Genomic DNA, 19,653 nt, shown 5'->3' with positions numbered 1-19,653 from the left:
TGACGTGCAGAGACTGTTGTCAATGTAGACAAAGGCAGCAGCCATTTTGCACACAGAGGACTGGCCAGGTAAGTCGTTTTTACCAGTGGTGTTGGTCGAGGGTGGAATGTCGGGCTCAGGTCTCCGGGGAGGACTCCCCTGTTCCTCTGCCAATAGCGCCAAGGGATCTTTAACCCCGGCCCGAGCGGGTCGACGAAGCCTTGGATTAGTGTCTTAGCTGAAGAACGATACAGCAGTACAGTCCGGCTAGGCTTGTGTTATTGGTTGGGTAGAGATGCCGGGTATAATCATCTTCATGCGGGGCGACCATTGAGGTAGCAAGGGTGCTAACATACAGAGGCCGCGGTGGCATTGTGTACCTAGACCATGTCCCCTACAAAGTGTTAAATAGTATAAAATATCTTTACTCAAATGCTGCTATATGTTATGGAAACATCTAGCTGCTGGAGGGGTGGAACCAAGACATTTGAGGAGTTTGAGGTGCAGTTGGATGTTGGACTAATTGAGTGTGATGTTGGACTGGGTGAGTGTGATGTCGGACTGGGTGAGTGTGATGTCGGACTGGGTGAGTGTGATGTCGGTCTGGGTGAGTGTGATGTTGGACTGGGTGAGTGTGATGTCGGGCTGGGTGAGTGTGATGTGCGACTGGGTGAGTGTGATGTGCGACTGGGTGAGTGTGATGTCGGACTGGGTGAGTGTGATGTCGGACTGGGTGAGTGTGATGTCGGACTGGGTGAGTGTGATGTCGGTCTGGGTGAGTGTGATGTCGGACTGGGTGAGTGTGATGTCGGACTGGGTGAGTGTGATATCGGACTGGGTGAGTGTGATGTCGGGCTGGGTGAGTGTGATGTCGGACTGGGTGAGTGTGATGTCGGACTGGGTGAGTGTGATGTCGGTCTGGGTGAGTGTGATGTCGGACTGGGTGAGTGTGATGTCGGACTGGGTGAGTGTGATGTCGGACTGGGTGAGTGTGATGTCGGACTGGGTGAGTGTGATGTCGGGCTGGGTGAGTGTGATGTCGGGACTGGGTGAGTGTGATGTCGGACTGGGTGAGTGTGATGTTGGACTGGGTGAGTGTGATGTCGGGCTGGGTGAGTGTGATGTTGGACTGGGTGAGTGTGATGTCGGTCTGAGTGAGTGTGATGTCGGACTGGGTGAGTGTGATGTCGGACTGGGTGAGTGTGATGTCGGACTTGGTGAGTGTGATGTCGGACTGGGTGAGTGTGATGTCGGACTGGGTGAGTGTGATGTCGGGCTGGGTGAGTGTGATGTCGGACTGGGTGAGTGTGATGTCGGACTTGGTGAGTGTGATGTCGGACTGGGTGAGTGTGATGTCGGACTGGGTGAGTGTGATGTCGGGCTGGGTGATTGTGGTGTCGGACTGGGTGAGTGTGATGTCGGACTGGGTGAGTGTGATGTCGGGCTGGGTGAGTGTGATGTCGGGCTGGGTGAGTGTGATGTCGGACTGGGTGAGTGTGATGTAGGGCTGGGTGAGTGTGATGTCGGGCTGGGTGAGTGTGATGTCGGACTGGGTGAGTGTGATGTCGGACTGGGTGAGTGTGATGTGCGACTGGGTGAGTGTGATGTCGGGCTGGGTGAGTGTGATGTCGGACTGGGTGAGTGTGATGTCGGACTGGGTGAGTGTGATGTGCGACTGGGTGAGTGTGATGTCGGACTGGGTGAGTGTGATGTCGGACTGGGTGAGTGTGATGTCAGGCTGGGTGAGTGTGATGTCGGGCTGGGTGAGTGTGATGTCGGACTGGGTGAGTGTGATGTCGGACTGGGTGAGTGTGATGTCGGACTGGGTGAGTGTGATGTCGGACTGGGTGAGTGTGATGTCGGGCTGGGTGAGTGTGATGTCGGGGCTGGGTGAGTGTGATGTCGGACTGGGTGAGTGTGATGTCGGGCTGGGTGAGTGTGATGTCGGACTGGGTGAGTGTGATGTCGGACTGGGTGAGTGTGATGTCGGACTGGGTGAGTGTGATGTCGGTCTGGGTGAGTGTGATGTCGGACTGGGTGAGTGTGATGTCGGACTGGGTGAGTGTGATGTCGGACTGGGTGAGTGTGATGTCGGACTGGGTGAGTGTGATGTCGGGCTGGGTGAGTGTGATGTCGGGACTGGGTGAGTGTGATGTCGGACTGGGTGAGTGTGATGTTGGACTGGGTGAGTGTGATGTCGGGCTGGGTGAGTGTGATGTTGGACTGGGTGAGTGTGATGTCGGTCTGAGTGAGTGTGATGTCGGACTGGGTGAGTGTGATGTCGGACTGGGTGAGTGTGATGTCGGACTTGGTGAGTGTGATGTCGGACTGGGTGAGTGTGATGTCGGACTGGGTGAGTGTGATGTCGGGCTGGGTGAGTGTGATGTCGGACTGGGTGAGTGTGATGTCGGACTTGGTGAGTGTGATGTCGGACTGGGTGAGTGTGATGTCGGACTGGGTGAGTGTGATGTCGGGCTGGGTGATTGTGGTGTCGGACTGGGTGAGTGTGATGTCGGACTGGGTGAGTGTGATGTCGGGCTGGGTGAGTGTGATGTCGGGCTGGGTGAGTGTGATGTCGGACTGGGTGAGTGTGATGTAGGGCTGGGTGAGTGTGATGTCGGGCTGGGTGAGTGTGATGTCGGACTGGGTGAGTGTGATGTCGGACTGGGTGAGTGTGATGTGCGACTGGGTGAGTGTGATGTCGGGCTGGGTGAGTGTGATGTCGGACTGGGTGAGTGTGATGTCGGACTGGGTGAGTGTGATGTGCGACTGGGTGAGTGTGATGTCGGACTGGGTGAGTGTGATGTCGGACTGGGTGAGTGTGATGTCAGGCTGGGTGAGTGTGATGTCGGGCTGGGTGAGTGTGATGTCGGACTGGGTGAGTGTGATGTCGGGCTGGGTGAGTGTGATGTGCGACTGGGTGAGTGTGATGTGGGACTGGGTGATTGTGATGTCGGACTGGGTGAGTGTGATGTCGGAATGGGTGAGTGTGATGTCGGACTGGGTGAGTGTGATGTCGGACTGGGTGAGTGTGATGTCGGGTTGGGTGAGTGTGATGTCGGACTGGGTGAGTGTGACGTCGGACTGGGAGAGTGTGATGTCGGACTGGGTGAGTGTGATATCGGACTGGGTGAGTGTGACGTCGGACTGGGAGAGTGTGATGTCGGACTGGGTGAGTGTGATGTCGGGCTGGGTGAGTGTGATATCGGACTGGGTGTGTGTGATGTCGGGTTGGGTGAGTGTGATGTCGGACTGGGAGAGTGTGATGTCGGACTGGGTGATTGTGATGTCGGACTGGGTGAGTGTGATGTCGGGCTGGGTGAGTGTGATGTCAGGCTGGGTGTGTGTGATGTCGGGTTGGGTGAGTGTGATGTCGGACTGGGTGAGTGTGATGTCGGACTGGGTGATTGTGATGTCGGACTGGGTGAGTGTGATGTCGGACTGGGTGAGTGTGATGTCGGACTGGGTGAGTGTGATGTGGGACTGGGTGAGTGTGATGTCGGGCTGGGTGAGTGTGATGTCGGACTGGGTGAGTGTGATGTCGGGCTGGGTGAGTGTGATGTCAGGCTGGGTGTGTGTGATGTCGGGTTGGGTGAGTGTGATGTCGGACTGGGTGAGTGTGATGTCGGACTGGGTGATTGTGATGTCGGACTGGGTGAGTGTGATGTCGGACTGGGTGAGTGTGATGTCGGACTGGGTGAGTGTGATGTGGGACTGGGTGAGTGTGATGTCGGGCTGGGTGAGTGTGATGTCGGACTGGGTGAGTGTGATGTCGGACTGGGTGAGTGTGATGTCGGACTGGGTGAGTGTGATTTTGGACTGTGTGAGTGTGATGTCGGACTGGGTGAGTGTGATGTCGGACTGGGTGAGTGTGATTTTGGACTGTGTGTGTGTGATGTCGGACTGGGTGAGTGTGATGTCGGACTGGGTGAGTGTGATGTCGGACTGGGTGAGTGTGATTTTGGACTGTGTGAGTGTGATGTCGGACTGGGTGAGTGTGATGTCGGACTGGGTGAGTGTGATGTTGGACTGGGTGAGTGTGATGTCGGGCTGGGTGAGTGTGATGTTGAACTGGGTGAGCGTGATGTTGGACTGGGTGAGTGTGATGTTGGACTGGGTGAGTGTGATGTAGGACTGGGTGAGTGTGATGTCGGGCTGGGTGAGTGTGATGTTGAACTGGGTGAGCGTGATGTTGGACTGGGTGAGTGTGATGTTGGACTTGGTGAGTGTGATGTTGGATTGGGTGAGTGTGATGTCGGACTGGGTGAGTGTGATGTTGGACTGGGTGAGTGTGATGTCGGGCTGGGTGAGTGTGATGTTGGGATGGGTGAGTGTGATGTGGGACTGGGTGAGTGTGATGTTGGACTGGGTGAGTGTGATGTTGGACTTGGTGAGTGTGATGTCGGGCTCGGTGTGTGTGATGTCGGACTGGGTGAGTGTGATGTCGGACTGGGTGAGTGTGATGTCGGACTGGGTGAGTGTGATGTCGGACTGGGTGAGTGTGATGTTGGGATGGGTGAGTGTGATGTCGGACTGGGTGAGTGTGATGTCGGACTGGGTGAGTGTGATGTCGGACTGGGTGAGTGTGATGTCGGACTGGGTGAGTGTGATGTTGGACTGGGTGAGTGTGATGTCGGACTGGGTGAGTGTGATGTCAGGCTTGGTGAGTGTGATGTTGGACTGGGTGAGTGTGATGTCGGACTGGGTGTGTGTGATGTTGGACTTGGTGAGTGTGATGTCGGGCTGGGTGAGTGTGATGTCGGACTGGGTGAGTGTGATGTCGGACTGGGTGAGTGTGATGTGCGACTGGGTGAGTGTGATGTGCGACTGGGTGAGTGTGATGTGGGACTGGGTGAGTGTGATGTCGGGCTGGGTGAGTGTGATGTCGGACTGGGTGAGTGTGATGTCGGGCTGGGTGAGTGTGATGTCGGACTGGGTGATTGTGATGTCGGGTTGGGTGAGTGTGATGTCGGAATGGGTGAGTGTGATGTCGGACTGGGTGATTGTGAAGTCGGGCTGGGTGAGTGTGATGTCGGACTGGGTGAGTGTGATGTCGGGTTGGGTGAGTGTGACGTCGGACTGGGTGAGTGTGATGTCGGGCTGGGTGAGTGTGATATCGGACTGGGTGAGTGTGATGTCGGGCTGGGTGAGTGTGATGTCGGACTGGGTGAGTGTGATGTCGGGTTGGGTGAGTGTGACGTCGGACTGGGTGAGTGTGATGTCGGGCTGGGTGAGTGTGATGTCGGACTGGGTGAGTGTGATATCGGACTGGGTGAGTGTGATGTCGGACTGGGTGAGGGTGATGTCGGACTGGGTGAGTGTGATATCGGACTGGGTGAGTGTGATATCGGACTGGGTGAGTGTGATGTCGGACTGGGTGAGTGTGATATCGGACTGGGTGAGTGTGATGTCGGACTGGGTGAGTGTGATGTCGGACTGGGTGAGTGTGATGTCGGGCTGGGTGAGTGTGATGTCGGGCTGGGTGAGTGTGATGTCGGGCTGGGTGAGTGTGATGTCGGACTGGGTGATTGTGATGTCGGGCTGGGTGAGTGTGATGTGGGACTGGGTGAGTGTGATGTCGGGCTGGGTGATTGTGATGTCGGGCTGGGTGATTGTGGTGTCGGACTGGGTGAGTGTGATGTCGGACTGGGTGAGTGTGATGTCGGACTGGGTGAGTGTGATGTCGGGCTGGGTGATTGTGGTGTCGGACTGGGTGAGTGTGATGTCGGACTGGGTGAGTGTGATGTCGGGCTGGGTGAGTGTGATGTCGGGCTGGGTGAGTGTGATGTCGGACTGGGTGAGTGTGATGTAGGGCTGGTTGAGTGTGATGTCGGGCTGGGTGAGTGTGATGTCGGACTGGGTGAGTGTGATGTCGGACTGGGTGAGTGTGATGTGCGACTGGGTGAGTGTGATGTCGGGCTGGGTGAGTGTGATGTCGGACTGGGTGAGTGTGATGTCGGACTGGGTGAGTGTGATGTGCGACTGGGTGAGTGTGATGTCGGACTGGGTGAGTGTGATGTCGGACTGGGTGAGTGTGATGTCAGGCTGGGTGAGTGTGATGTCGGGCTGGGTGAGTGTGATGTCGGACTGGGTGAGTGTGATGTCGGGCTGGGTGAGTGTGATGTCGGGCTGGGTGAGTGTGATGTCGGACTGGGTGAGTGTGATGTCGGACTGGGTGAGTGTGATGTCGGACTGGGTGAGTGTGATGTGGAGCTGGGTGAGTGTGATGTGGGACTGGGTGAGTGTGATGTCAGACTGGGTGAGTGTGATGTGGAGCTGGGTGAGTGTGATGTTGAACTGGGTGAGTGTGATGTCGGACTGGGTGAGTGTGATGTTGGACTGGGTGAGTGTGACGATGGACTGGGTGAGTGTGATGTCGGACTGGGTGAGTGTGATGTCGGACTGGTTGAGTGTGATGTCGGGCTGGGTGATTGTGGTGTCGGACTGGGTGAGTGTGATGTCAGACTGGGTGAGTGTGATGTCGGACTGGGTGAGTGTGATGTCGGACTGGGTGAGTGTGATGTCGGACTGGGTGAGTGTGATGTCGGACTGGGTGAGTGTGATGTCGGGCTGGGTGAGTGTGATGTCCGACTGGGTGAGTGTGATGTCGGACTGGGTGAGTGTGATGTCGGACTGGGTGAGTGTGATGTCGGACTGGGTGAGTGTGATGTCGGACTGGGTGAGTGTGATGTCGGACTGGGTGAGTGTGATGTCGGGCTGGGTGAGTGTGATGTCGGGCTGGGTGAGTGTGATGTCGGACTGGGTGAGTGTGATTTCGGGCTGGGTGAGTGTGATTTCGGACTGGGTGAGTGTGATGTCAGACTGGGTGAGTGTGATGTTGGGCTGGGTGAGTGTGATGTCGGACTGGGTGAGTGTGATGTCGGACTGGATGAGTGTGATGTCGGACTGGGTGAGTGTGATGTCGGGCTGGGTGAGTGTGATGTCGGACTGGGTGAGTGTGATGTCGGACTGGGTGAGTGTGATGTCGGGCTGGGTGAGTGTGATGTCGGGCTGGGTGAGTGTGATGTCGGACTGGGTGAGTGTGATGTCGGACTGGGTGAGTGTGATGTTGGGCTGGGTGAGTGTGATGTCGGACTGGGTGAGTGTGATGTCGGACTGGATGAGTGTGATGTCGGACTGGGTGAGTGTGATGTCGGGCTGGGTGAGTGTGATGTTGGACTGGGTGAGTGTGATGTCGGACTGGGTGAGTGTGATGTCGGGCTGGGTGAGTGTGATGTCGGGCTGGGTGAGTGTGATGTCGGACTGGGTGAGTGTGATGTCGGACTGGGTGAGTGTGATGTCGGGCTGGGTGAGTGTGAAGTCGGGACTGGGTGAGTGTGATGTCGGACTGGGTGAGTGTGATGTTGGACTGGGTGAGTGTGATGTCGGACTGGGTGAGTGTGATGTCGGACTTGGTGAGTGTGATGTCGGACTGGGTGAGTGTGATGTCGGACTGGGTGAGTGTGATGTCGGGCTGGGTGAGTGTGATGTCCGACTGGGTGAGTGTGATGTCGGGCTGGGTGAGTGTGATGTTGGACTGGGTGAGTGTGATGTCGGTCTGAGTGAGTGTGATGTCGGACTGGGTGAGTGTGATGTCGGACTGGGTGAGTGTGATGTCGGACTTGGTGAGTGTGATGTCGGACTGGGTGAGTGTGATGTCGGACTGGGTGAGTGTGATGTCGGGCTGGGTGAGTGTGATGTCGGACTTGGTGAGTGTGATGTCGGACTGGGTGAGTGTGATGTCGGACTGGGTGAGTGTGATGTCGGGCTGGGTGAGTGTGATGTCCGACTGGGTGAGTGTGATGTCGGGCTGGGTGAGTGTGATGTTGGACTGGGTGAGTGTGATGTCGGTCTGAGTGAGTGTGATGTCGGACTGGGTGAGTGTGATGTCGGACTGGGTGAGTGTGATGTCGGGCTGGGTGAGTGTGATGTCGGGCTGGGTGAGTGTGATGTCGGGCTGGGTGATTGTGATGTCGGGCTGGGTGATTGTGGTGTCGGATTGGGTGAGTGTGATGTCGGACTGGGTGAGTGTGATGTCGGACTGGGTGAGTGTGATGTCGGGCTGGGTGATTGTGGTGTCGGACTGGGTGAGTGTGATGTCGGACTGGGTGAGTGTGATGTCGGGCTGGGTGGGTGTGATGTCGGGCTGGGTGAGTGTGATGTCGGACTGGGTGAGTGTGATGTAGGGCTGGGTGAGTGTGATGTCGGGCTGGGTGAGTGTGATGTCGGACTGGGTGAGTGTGATGTCGGACTGGGTGAGTGTGATGTGCGACTGGGTGAGTGTGATGTCGGGCTGGGTGAGTGTGATGTCGGACTGGGTGAGTGTGATGTCGGACTGGGTGAGTGTGATGTGCGACTGGGTGAGTGTGATGTCGGACTGGGTGAGTGTGATGTCGGACTGGGTGAGTGTGATGTCAGGCTGGGTGAGTGTGATGTCGGGCTGGGTGAGTGTGATGTCGGACTGGGTGAGTGTGATGTCGGGCTGGGTGAGTGTGATGTGCGACTGGGTGAGTGTGATGTGGGACTGGGTGAGTGTGATGTCGGGCTGGGTGAGTGTGATGTCGGACTGGGTGAGTGTGATGTCGGGCTGGGTGAGTGTGATGTCGGCCTGGGTGATTGTGATGTCGGACTGGGTGAGTGTGATGTCGGAATGGGTGAGTGTGATGTCGGACTGGGTGAGTGTGATGTCGGACTGGGTGAGTGTGATGTCGGGTTGGGTGAGTGTGATGTCGGACTGGGTGAGTGTGACGTCGGACTGGGAGAGTGTGATGTCGGACTGGGTGAGTGTGATATCGGACTGGGTGAGTGTGACGTCGGACTGGGAGAGTGTGATGTCGGACTGGGTGAGTGTGATGTCGGGCTGGGTGAGTGTGATATCGGACTGGGTGTGTGTGATGTCGGGTTGGGTGAGTGTGATGTCGGACTGGGAGAGTGTGATGTCGGACTGGGTGAGTGTGATGTCGGGCTGGGTGAGTGTGATGTCAGGCTGGGTGTGTGTGATGTCGGGTTGGGTGAGTGTGATGTCGGACTGGGTGAGTGTGATGTCGGACTGGGTGATTGTGATGTCGGACTGGGTGAGTGTGATGTCGGACTGGGTGAGTGTGATGTCGGACTGGGTGAGTGTGATGTGGGACTGGGTGAGTGTGATGTCGGGCTGGGTGAGTGTGATGTCGGACTGGGTGAGTGTGATGTCGGACTGGGTGAGTGTGATGTCGGACTGGGTGAGTGTGATTTTGGACTGTGTGAGTGTGATGTCGGACTGGGTGAGTGTGATGTCGGACTGGGTGAGTGTGATTTTGGACTGTGTGTGTGTGATGTCGGACTGGGTGAGTGTGATGTCGGGCTGGGTGAGTGTGATGTCGGGCTGGGTGAGTGTGATGTCGGACTGGGTGAGTGTGATGTCGGACTGGGTGAGTGTGATGTCGGACTGGGTGAGTGTGATTTTGGACTGTGTGAGTGTGATGTCGGACTGGGTGAGTGTGATGTCGGACTGGGTGAGTGTGATGTCGGACTGGGTGAGTGTGATGTCGGACTGGGTGAGTGTGATGTCGGACTGGGTGAGTGTGATGTCGGGCTGGGTGAGTGTGATGTCGGGCTGGGTGAGTGTGATGTCGGACTGGGTGAGTGTGATTTCGGGCTGGGTGAGTGTGATTTCGGACTGGGTGAGTGTGATGTCAGACTGGGTGAGTGTGATGTCGGACTGGGTGAGTGTGATGTCGGACTGGGTGAGTGTGATGTCGGGCTGGGTGAGTGTGAGGTCGGACTGGGTGAGTGTGATGTCGGACTGGGTGAGTGTGATGTCGGACTGGGTGAGTGTGATGTCGGACTGGGTGAGTGTGATGCGGGACTGGGTGAGTGTGATGTCGGGCTGGGTGAGTGTGATGTCGGACTGGGTGAGTGTGATGTCGGACTGGGTGTGTGTGCTGTCGGACTGGGTGAGTGTGATGTGGGACTGGGTGAGTGTGATGTGGGACTGGGTGAGTGTGATGTCGGACTGGGTGAGTGTGATGTGGGACTGGGTGAGTGTGATATGGAGCTGGGTGAGTGTGATGTCGGGCTGGGTGAGTGTGATGTCGGACTGGGTGAGTGTGATGTCGGACTGGGTGAGTGTGATGTCGGACTGGGTGAGTGTGATGTCGGACTGGGTGAGTGTGATGTCGGACTGGGTGAGTGTGATGTCGGACTGGGTGAGTGTGATGTCAGACTGGGTGAGTGTGATGTCGGACTGGGTGAGTGTGATGTCGGACTGGGTGAGTGTGATGTCGGACTGGGTGAGTGTGATGTCGGACTGGGTGAGTGTGATGTCGGACTGGGTGAGTGTGATGTCGGGCTGGGTGAGTCTGATGTCGGTCTGGGTGAGTCTGATGTCGGTCTGGGTGAGTGTGATGTCGGACTGGGTGAGTGTGATGTCGGGCTGGGTGAGTGTGATGTCGGACTGGGTGAGTGTGATGTTGGACTGGGTGAGTCTGATGTCGGACTGGGTGAGTGTGATGTCGGACTGGGTGAGTGTGATGTCGGACTGGGTGAGTGTGATGTCGGGCTGGGTGAGTGTGATGTCGGACTGGGTGAGTGTGATGTCGGACTGGGTGAGTGTGATGTCGGACTGGGTGAGTCTGATGTCGGACTGGGTGAGTGTGATGTCGGACTGGGTGAGTGTGATGTCGGACTGGGTGAGTGTGATGTCGGGCTGGGTGAGTGTGATGTCGGACTGGGTGAGTGTGATGTCGGACTGGGTGAGTGTGATGTCGGACTGGGTGAGTGTGATGTCGGGCTGGGTGAGTGTGATGTCGGACTGGGTGAGTGTGATGTCGGGCTGGGTGAGTGTGATGTCGGACTGGGTGAGTGTGATGTCGGGCTGGGTGAGTGTGATGTCGGGCTGGGTGAGTGTGATGTCGGACTGGGTGAGTGTGATGTCGGGCTGGGTGAGTGTGATGCCGGGCTGGGTGAGTGTGATGTCGGACTGGGTGAGTGTGATGTCGGACTGGGTGAGTGTGATGTCAGACTGGGTGAGTCTGATGTCGGACTGGGTGAGTGTGATGTCGGACTGGGTGAGTGTGATGTCGGGCTGGGTGAGTGTGATGTCGGACAGGGTGAGTGTGATGTCGGGCTGGGTGAGTGTGATGTCGGGCTGGGTGAGTGTGATGTCGGACTGGGTGAGTGTGATGTCGGGCTGGGTGAGTGTGATGTCGGGTTGGGTGAGTGTGATGTCGGACTGGGTGAGTGTGATGTTCGACTGGGTGAGTGTGATGTCGGGGCTGGGTGAGTGTGATGTCGGGGCTGGGTGAGTGTGATGTCGGACTGGATGAGTGTGATGTCGGACTGGGTGAGTGTGATGTCGGACTGGGTGAGTGTGACGATGGACTGGGTGAGTGTGATGTCGGGCTGGGTGAGTGTGATGTCGGGCTGGGTGAGTGTGATGTCGGACTGGGTGAGTGTGATGTCGGACTGGGTGAGTGTGATGTCGGACTGGGTGAGTGTGATGTCGGACTGGGTGAGTGTGATGTCGGGCTGGGTGAGTGTGATGTTGGACTGGGTGAGTGTGATGTCGGGCTGGGTGAGTGTGATGTCGGGCTGGGTGAGTGTGATGTCGGACTGGGTGAGTGTGATGTCGGGCTGGGTGAGTGTGATGTCGGGCTGGGTGAGTGTGATGTCGGGCTGGGTGAGTGTGATGTCGGGCTGGGTGAGTGTGATGTCGGACTGGATGAGTGTGATGTCGGACTGGGTGAGTGTGATGTCGGGCTGGGTGAGTGTGATGTCGGACTGGGTGAGTGTGATGTCGGACTGGGTGAGTGTGATGTCGGGCTGGGTGAGTGTGATGTGGGACTGGGTGAGTGTGATGTCGGACTGGGTGAGTGTGATGTCGGGCTGGGTGAGTGTGATGTCGGGCTGGGTGAGTGTGATGTCGGGCTGGGTGAGTGTGATGTCGGACTGGGTGAGTGTGATGTCGGGCTGGGTGAGTGTGATGTCGGACTGGGTGAGTTGGAATGCTGGAGCAGAGGCATTTTCTTGTCTGACATTTTAAGCATATCCTTAAGTTATGGATGACGCATAGAATCGTAGAATGGTGACAGCACAGAAGGAGGCCATTCGGCCTGTCGAGCCTGTGCCAGTTGTCTGCAAGAGCACTTCAGCTAGTCCCACTCCCCCGCCCTTTCCCCGTACCCCTGAATTTTTTTTTCCTTCAGGTACTTATCCAATTCCCTTTTGAAAGCCACGATTGAGTCTGCCTCCATCACCCCATCAGGCAGTGCATTCCAGATCATAAGCACTCGCAGCGTAAATAAGTTTTTCCTCATGTTGCCTTTGGCTCTTCTGCCAATCGCCTTAAATCTGTGTCCCCTTGTTCTCGACCCTTCCGCCAATGGGAACAGTTTCACTCTATTTACTCTGTCCAGGCCCCTCATGATTTTGAACACCTCAATCAAATCTCCTCTCAACCTTCTCTGCTCCAAGGAGAACAACCCCGGCTTCTCCAATCTATCCACTTCACTGAAGTCCCTCATCCCTGGAACCATTCTGGTCAATCTTTTCTGCCCCCTCTCTAAGGCCTTCACATCCTTCCTAAAATGCGATGCCCAGAATTGGACACAATGGGCTGGATTTTGTCAATGGGGATGTGATGGAGACGGGTCTCCCACTTTCGGGGTTGTAGCCCCGCCTCCATCGAGTTGTGGCCAACCCACGCGATTTTCCCTTGATTGACCTTATTGGGCCCGCCCAGCGGGCTCGGCAGTCCAATTAAGGGCCACCCGGCAGCAGGTGACGTCACAGATTGACATTTCATCTGTCAAGAGCTTTTGACAGATGAAATATCAGCGTGTGACAGCTCTGTGAAGCTGTCAAACACTGACAATCTGTCTTCTAACTTGAGTCCTTCTCCACAGACTCAGTTAGAGATCTCTCCAGAACAGAAAGCAGAATGCTGCAACTTTTGACAGCTCGCGGCCATTCTGCTTTCTGTGCCGGTGAGATCAGGGACTCCCGAGACCTGAAGGAAGAAAGCCTGCATTAGTAAGTAAAAGTAAGTAAAACTTATTTAAACACTTTACACACACCAAACACACTTACCTCTGCACTCATGCACCCATCACTCACCTGAACACCGGACATCTCGACCCCTCCAAGCCCTTCATCCCGACAGTCCGCCTCACTAACTTGGCGTGGCTTGGAGTCGTCGGGCAGCCCACACTTCAGGGATAAAAATAGGGATTAGGCCAAAAACTGCCTGTTAACTACCTGTTAACAGGCAGTTAATTGGCACTAATCCCCTTCCCGCCTCGGGGAGGCGGCTCCCAGCACAGGTCGGGCACCCGCCCCCTGGGACATTGGCACGGAGGCAGGTTGGGGGTGGGATGGCTTCCTACCCCCCCACCCCGATTCTGCAATTTTCCCACCACTCCCGCCTCCACGGGGCTTGGAAATTCGAGCGCAGTAACTCCAGTTGAGGCTGAACCGGTGTTTTCTAAAGGTTCAGATGTTGAACAGGACTCGACCTTACCTTGAGAATCTGTTCATAACCATAGTTCCCAATTCGCTTTACCATGTAGACTCCAAAGGCAAACATCAGCTCATCATGGGGCTTCCCCAGGACCTCACCAGCCGCCTTGGCCATTCGCAGAATAAGATTGTCACTGAAAGAGGGTTAATAGCAGAATGAGGGCCAATAAAACAACAGCATCAACAAGTAGAATTTATAGAGCGCCTTTAATGTGGTAAAACATCCCAGTGCCCTTCACAGGAGCAATTATCAGACACAAATTTGCCACCGAGCCACATAAGGAGAAATTAGGACAGGTGACCAAAAGCTTGGTCAAAGAGGGCGGTTTTAATGAGTGTCTTAAAGGAGGAGAGAGAGGTGGAGAAACATAGAAACATAGAAGATAGGAGCAGGAGTAGGCCATTCGGCCCCTCGAGCCTGCTCCGCCATTCAATGCGATCATGGCTGATCATCCAAATTCAGTACCCTGTCCCTGCTTTATCCCCATATCCCTTGATCCCTTTAGCCTTAAGAAATATATCCAACTCCTTCTTGAATATATTTAATGAATTGGCCTCCACCGCCCTCTGTGGTAGAGAATTCCACAGGTTCACCACTCTCTGGGTGAAGAAATTCCTCCTCATCTCTGCCCTAAATGGCTTACCCCTTATCCTTAGACTGTGACCCCTGGTTCTGGACTCCCCCGGCCATCGGGAACATCCTTCCTGCATCTAGTCTGTCTAGTCCTGTTAGAATTTTACAAGTTTCAATGAGATCCCCTCTCATTCTTCTCAACTCCAGCGAGGTTTAGGGAGGGAATTCCAGAGCTCGGGGCCCGGGCGGCTGAAGTCACGGCCGCCAATGGTGGAGCGATGGAAAGGGAGGCTCAAGAGGCCAGAATTGGGGAGCACACAGATCTCGGAGTGTTGTGGGGGCTGGAGGAGGTTTCAGAGATAGGGGGTGGGGACCATCCATGGCCGAGGATGTAACAGTCCCATCCCTGACAATGGGCGTTCCAGGGGGCTTAAGGCCTTTCCTAGATGCTACTCCTTAGCTTATACACCTGGGACTGGCGGGCGGGGTGTCACTGGTGGGCGGGGTGTGACTGGTGGGCGGGGTGTGACTGGCGGGCGGGGTGTGACTGGCGGGCGGGGTGTGACTGGTGGGCGGGGTGTGACTGGTGGGCGGGGTGTGACTGGTGGGCGGAGTGTGACTGGTGGGCGACGCGTGATTGATGGGCGGGGTGTGACTGGTGGGCGGGGTGTGACTGGTGGGCGGGGTGTGACTGGTGGGCGGGGTGTGACTGGTGGGCGGGGTGTGACTGGTGGGCGGGGTGTGACTGGTGGGCGGGGTGTGACTGGTGGGCGGAGTGTGACTGGTGGGCGACGCGTGATTGATGGGCGGGGTGTGACTGGTGGGCGGGGCGTGACTGGTAGGCGGGGTGTGACTGGTGGGCGGGGTGTGACTGGTGGGCGGGGTGTGACTGGTGGGTGGGGTGTGACTGGTGGGCGGGGTGTGACTGGTGGGCGACGCGTGATTGATGGGCGGGGTGTGACTGGTGGGCGGGGTGTGACTGGTGGGCGGGGTGTGACTGGTGGGCGGGGTGTGACTGGTGGGCGGGGTGTGACTGGTAGGCGGGGTGTGACTGGTGGGCGGGGTGTGACTGGTGGGCGGGGTGTGACTGGTGGGCGGGGTGTGACTGGTGGGCGGGGTGTGACTGGTGGGCGGGGTGTGACTGGTAGGCGGGGTGTGACTGGTGGGCGGGGTGTGACTGGTGGGCGGGGTGTGACTGGTGGGCGGGGCGTGACTGGTGGGCGGGGTGTGACTGGCGGGCGGGGTGTGACTGGTGGGCGGGGTGTGACTGGTGGGCGGGGCGTGACTGGTGGGCGGGGTGTGACTGGTGGGCGGGGTGTGACTGGTGGGCGGGGCGTGACTGGTGGGCGGGGCGTGACTGGTGGGCGGGGTGTGACTGGTGGGCGGGGTGTGACTGGTGGGCGGGGTGTGACTGGTGGGCGGGGTGTGACTGGCGGGCGGGGTGTGACTGGTGGGTGGGGCGTGTCTGGTGGGCGGAGTGTGACTGGTGGGCGGGGCGTGACTGGTGGGTGGGGCGTGTCTGGTGGGCGGAGTGTGACTGGTGGGCGGGGCGTGTCTGGTGGGCGGGGCGTGACTGGTGGGCGGAGTGTGACTGGTGGGCGGGGTGTGACTGGTGGGCGGGGTGTGACTGGTGGGCGGGGTGTGACTGGCGGGCGGGGTGTGACTGGTGGGTGGGGTGTGACTGGTGGGTGGGGCGTGACTGGTGGGCAGGGCGTGACTGGTGGGTGGGGCGTGTCTGGTGGGCGGGGTGTGACTGGTGGGCGGGGTGTGACTGGTGGGCGGAGTGTGACTGGCGGGCGGGGTGTGACTGGTGGGTGGGGCGTGACTGGTGGGTGCGGTGTGACTGGCGGGCGGGGTGTGACTGGTGGGCGGGGCGTGACTGGTGGGTGGGGCGTGACTGGTGGGCGGAGTGTGACTGGTGGGTGGGGCGTGACTGGTGGGTGGGGTGCGACTGGTGGGCGGGGCGTGACTGGTGGGCGGAGTGTGACTGGTGGGTGGGGTGTGACTGGTGGGTGGGGCGTGTCTGGTGGGCGGAGTGTGACTGGTGGGTGGGGTGTGACTGGTGGGCGGGGTGTGACTGGTGGGCGGGGCGTGACTGGTGGGCGGGGTGTGACTGGTGGGCGGGGTGTGACTGGTGGGCGGGGTGTGACTGGTGGGCGGGGCGTGACTGGTGGGTGGGGCGTGTCTGGTGGGCGGAGTGTGACTGGTGGGTGGGGCGTGACTGGTGGGTGGGGTGCGACTGGTGGGTGGGGCGTGTCTGGTGGGTGGGGCGTGACTGGTGGGTGCGGTGTGACTGGTGGGTGGGGTGTGACTGGTGGGTGGGGTGTGACTGGTGGGCGGAGTGTGACTGGTGGGTGGGGCGTGACTGGTGGGTGGGGTGTGACTGGTGGGTGGGGCGTGTCTGGTGGGTGGGGTGCGACTGGTGGGCGGGGCGTGACTGGTGGGTGCGGTGTGACTGGTGGGCGGGGCGTGACTGGTGGGTGGGGTGTGACTGGTGGGCGGGGTGTGACTGGTGGGCGGGGTGTGACTGGTGGGCGGGGTGTGACTGGTGGGTGGGGCGTGTCTGGCGGGCGGGGTGTGACTGGTGGGTGGGGTGTGACTGGTGGGCGGAGTGTGACTGGTGGGCGGGGCGTGACTGGTGGGTGGGGCGTGACTGGTGGGCGGAGTGTGACTGGTGGGCGGGGTGTGACTGGTGGGCGGGGTGTGACTGGTGGGCGGGGTGTGACTGGTGGGTGGGGTGTGACTGGTGGGCGGAGTGTGACTGGTGGGCGGGGCGTGACTGGTGGGCGGGGTGTGACTGGTGGGTGGGGCGTGACTGGTGGGTGGGGCGTGTCTGGTGGGCGGGGTGTGACTGGTGGGCGGAGTGTGACTGGTGGGCGGGGTGTGACTGGTGGGCGGGGTGTGACTGGTGGGCGGGGTGTGACTGGCGGGCGGGGTGTGACTGGTGGGTGGGGTGTGACTGGGGGGCGGGGTGTGACTGGTGGGTGGGGTGTGACTGGTGGGCGGGGTGTGACTGGTGGGCGGGGTGTGACTGGTGGGCGGGGTGTGACTGGTGGGCGGGGTGTGACTGGTGGGCGGGGTGTGACTGGTGGGCGGGGTGTGTCTGGTGGGCGGGGCGTGTCTGGTGGGCGGGGTGTGACTGGTGGGCGGGGTGTGACTGGTGGGCGGGGTGTGACTGGTGGGCGGGGTGTGACTGGTGGGCGGGGTGTGACTGGTGGGCGGGGTGTGACTGGTGGGCGGGGTGTGACTGGTGGGCGGGGTGTGACTGGCGGGCGGGGTGTGACTGGTGGGTGGGGTGTGACTGGTGGGCGGGGTGTGACTGGCGGGCGGGGTGTGACTGGTGGGCGGGGTGTGACTGGTGGGCGGGGTGTGACTGGTGGGCGGGGTGTGACTGGTGGGCGGGGTGTGACTGGTGGGCGGGGTGTGACTGGTGGGCGGGGTGTGTCTGGTGGGTGGGGCGTGTCTGGTGGGCGGGGTGTGACTGGTGGGTGGGGTGCGACTGGTGGGCGGGGTGTGACTGGTGGGCGGGGTGTGACTGGTGGGCGGGGTGCGACTGGTGGGCGGGGTGTGACTGGTGGGCGGGGTGTGACTGGTGGGTGGGGCGTGTCTGGTGGGCGGGGCGTGACTGGTGGGTGGGGCGTGTCTGGTGGGCGGAGTGTGACTGGTGGGCGGGGTGTGACTGGTGGGCGGAGTGTGACTGGTGGGCGGGGTGTGACTGGTGGGTGGGGTGTGACTGGTGGGCGGGGCGTGACTGGTGGGCGGGGCGTGACTGGTGGGTGGGGCGTGTCTGGTGGGCGGAGTGTGACTGGTGGGTGGGGTGTGACTGGTGGGTGGGGTGTGACTGGTGGGTGGGGCGTGTCTGGTGGGCGGAGTGTGACTGGTGGGCGGAGTGTGACTGGTGGGCGGGGTGTGACTGGTGGGCGGGGTGTGACTGGTGGGTGGGGTGTGACTGGTGGGTGGGGTGTGACTGGTGGGCGGGGTGTAACTGGTGGGCGGAGTGTGACTGGTGGGTGGGGTGTGACTGGTGGGTGGGGTTTGACTGGTGGGTGGGGTGTGACTGGTGGGCGGGGCGTGACTGGTGGGTGGGGCGTGTCTGGTGGGCGGAGTGTGACTGGTGGGTGGGGTGTGACTGGTGGGTGGGGTGTGACTGGTGGGCGGGGTGTGACTGGTGGGTGGGGTGTGACTGGTGGGCGGGGTGTGACTGGTGGGTGCGGTGTGACTGGTGGGCGGGGCGTGACTGGTGGGCGGGGCGTGACTGGTGGGTGCGGCGTGTCTGGGGGGCGGAGTGTGACTGGTGGGCGGGGCGTGACTGGTGGGTGGGGTGCGACTGGTGGGTGGGGTGCGACTGGTGGGCGGGGCGTGACTGGTGGGCGGGGCGTGACTGGTGGGCGGGGCGTGACTGGTGGGCGGGGCATGACTGGTGGGCGGGGCGTGACTGGTGGGCGACGCGTGACTTGGGCGGCGACGCGTGATTGATGGGCGGGGTGTGACTGATGGGCGGGGCGTGACTGGTCTATCAGGTTGACAAGCAAGAGTGAGAGGCCTGCGCTCCAGCCTGCTACAGTGACATGTCCTCTCCACCCCGCCCCAGCTCTCCCCACTCCGCAAAGCAACACACCAGAGATGAGTTGCAGCAAGAGGCCTCCTGTCTAGGCCTAGGAAAATACGGCTGATGGTTGCTAGGCGATGCGGGGTGCGGCCTACTGAGCAGGTGAGTCACACGTTCGTTTTCATAACTTGTTTCGGGAAAAGGAATTGGACTTCACTTGCTCCTCCTACACTGTCCCATCAAACACTCCCAGGGCAGGTACAGCACGGGTTAGATACAGAGTAAAGCTCCCTCTACACTGTCCCATCAAACACTCCCAGGGCAGGTACAGCACGGGGTTAGATACAGAGTAAAGCTCCCTCTACACTGTCCCATCAAACACTCCCAGGGCAGGTACAGCACGGGTTAGATACAGAGTAAAGCTCCCTCTACACTGTCCCATCAATGGGCTTCAGCCTGACTGTGTGTGGCCATTGATATGCTATAGTGTACTGGATCATCGACCCATCCAGCCAGCAGACTGACATTTCCTCAGTCCTGGCTCGATCTGAACCCAATTCACATCTCACCACCGTGCCCTCTCCACTTCCCCCCTTACGTAGGTCGTGTCCTCACTTGTACATCTGATGTTTGACAAATTTGAGGTGCGGAATCTCGGCTCGGGCCTCAATGAGCTTCCACACATCCTCGCCGTACGATTTGTTGATGTAATCATTCACCATCTCCAGATACAGGCCGTACATCTTCAGCCCTTCGTTTTCCTGCTACACCTTGGGGAATATAAAAAAAAAACAAATTTAACCAGGGCCTGAGCATAGGAGCAGGAGTAGGCCATTCGGCCCCTCGAGCCTGCTCCGCCATTCAATGAGATCATGGCTGATCATCCAAATTCAGTACCCTGTCCCTGCCTTCTCCCCATATCCCTTGATCCCTTTAGCCATAAGAAATATATCTAACTCCTTCTTGAATATATTTAATGAATTGGCTCAACTGTCTTCTGGAGAACTCCCCCTGCTCTTCTTCCAATAGTGGCCGTGGGATCTTCTACATCCAC

At 58.9% G+C, this 19,653-nt stretch overlaps 1 protein-coding gene across 1 annotated transcript in view; it reads right to left on the bottom strand.

The window, feature by feature from the left end:
* LOC147086547 (soluble guanylate cyclase 88E-like) overlaps positions 1–19,342 on the bottom strand; it is a 168,615-nt gene extending 149,273 nt beyond the window's left edge. The window contains exons 1-2 of the mRNA XM_085978269.1: positions 19,215–19,342; positions 13,478–13,610 (exon numbers count right to left, since the gene is read on the bottom strand). Of these exons, the coding sequence (XP_085834395.1) occupies positions 13,478–13,610; positions 19,215–19,342 (261 nt within the window). The remainder of the gene's footprint in view (positions 1–13,477; positions 13,611–19,214) is intronic.
* Positions 19,343–19,653: the final 311 nt, after the last annotated feature.

This window comes from Somniosus microcephalus, unplaced genomic scaffold (assembly GCF_052327205.1).
Source record: "Somniosus microcephalus isolate GS21.2 unplaced genomic scaffold, FLI_Smic_1.0 unresolved_chr7, whole genome shotgun sequence".
Lineage (NCBI taxonomy): Eukaryota > Metazoa > Chordata > Chondrichthyes > Squaliformes > Somniosidae > Somniosus > Somniosus microcephalus.
This window is presented reverse-complemented; position numbering and strand designations above follow the sequence as displayed.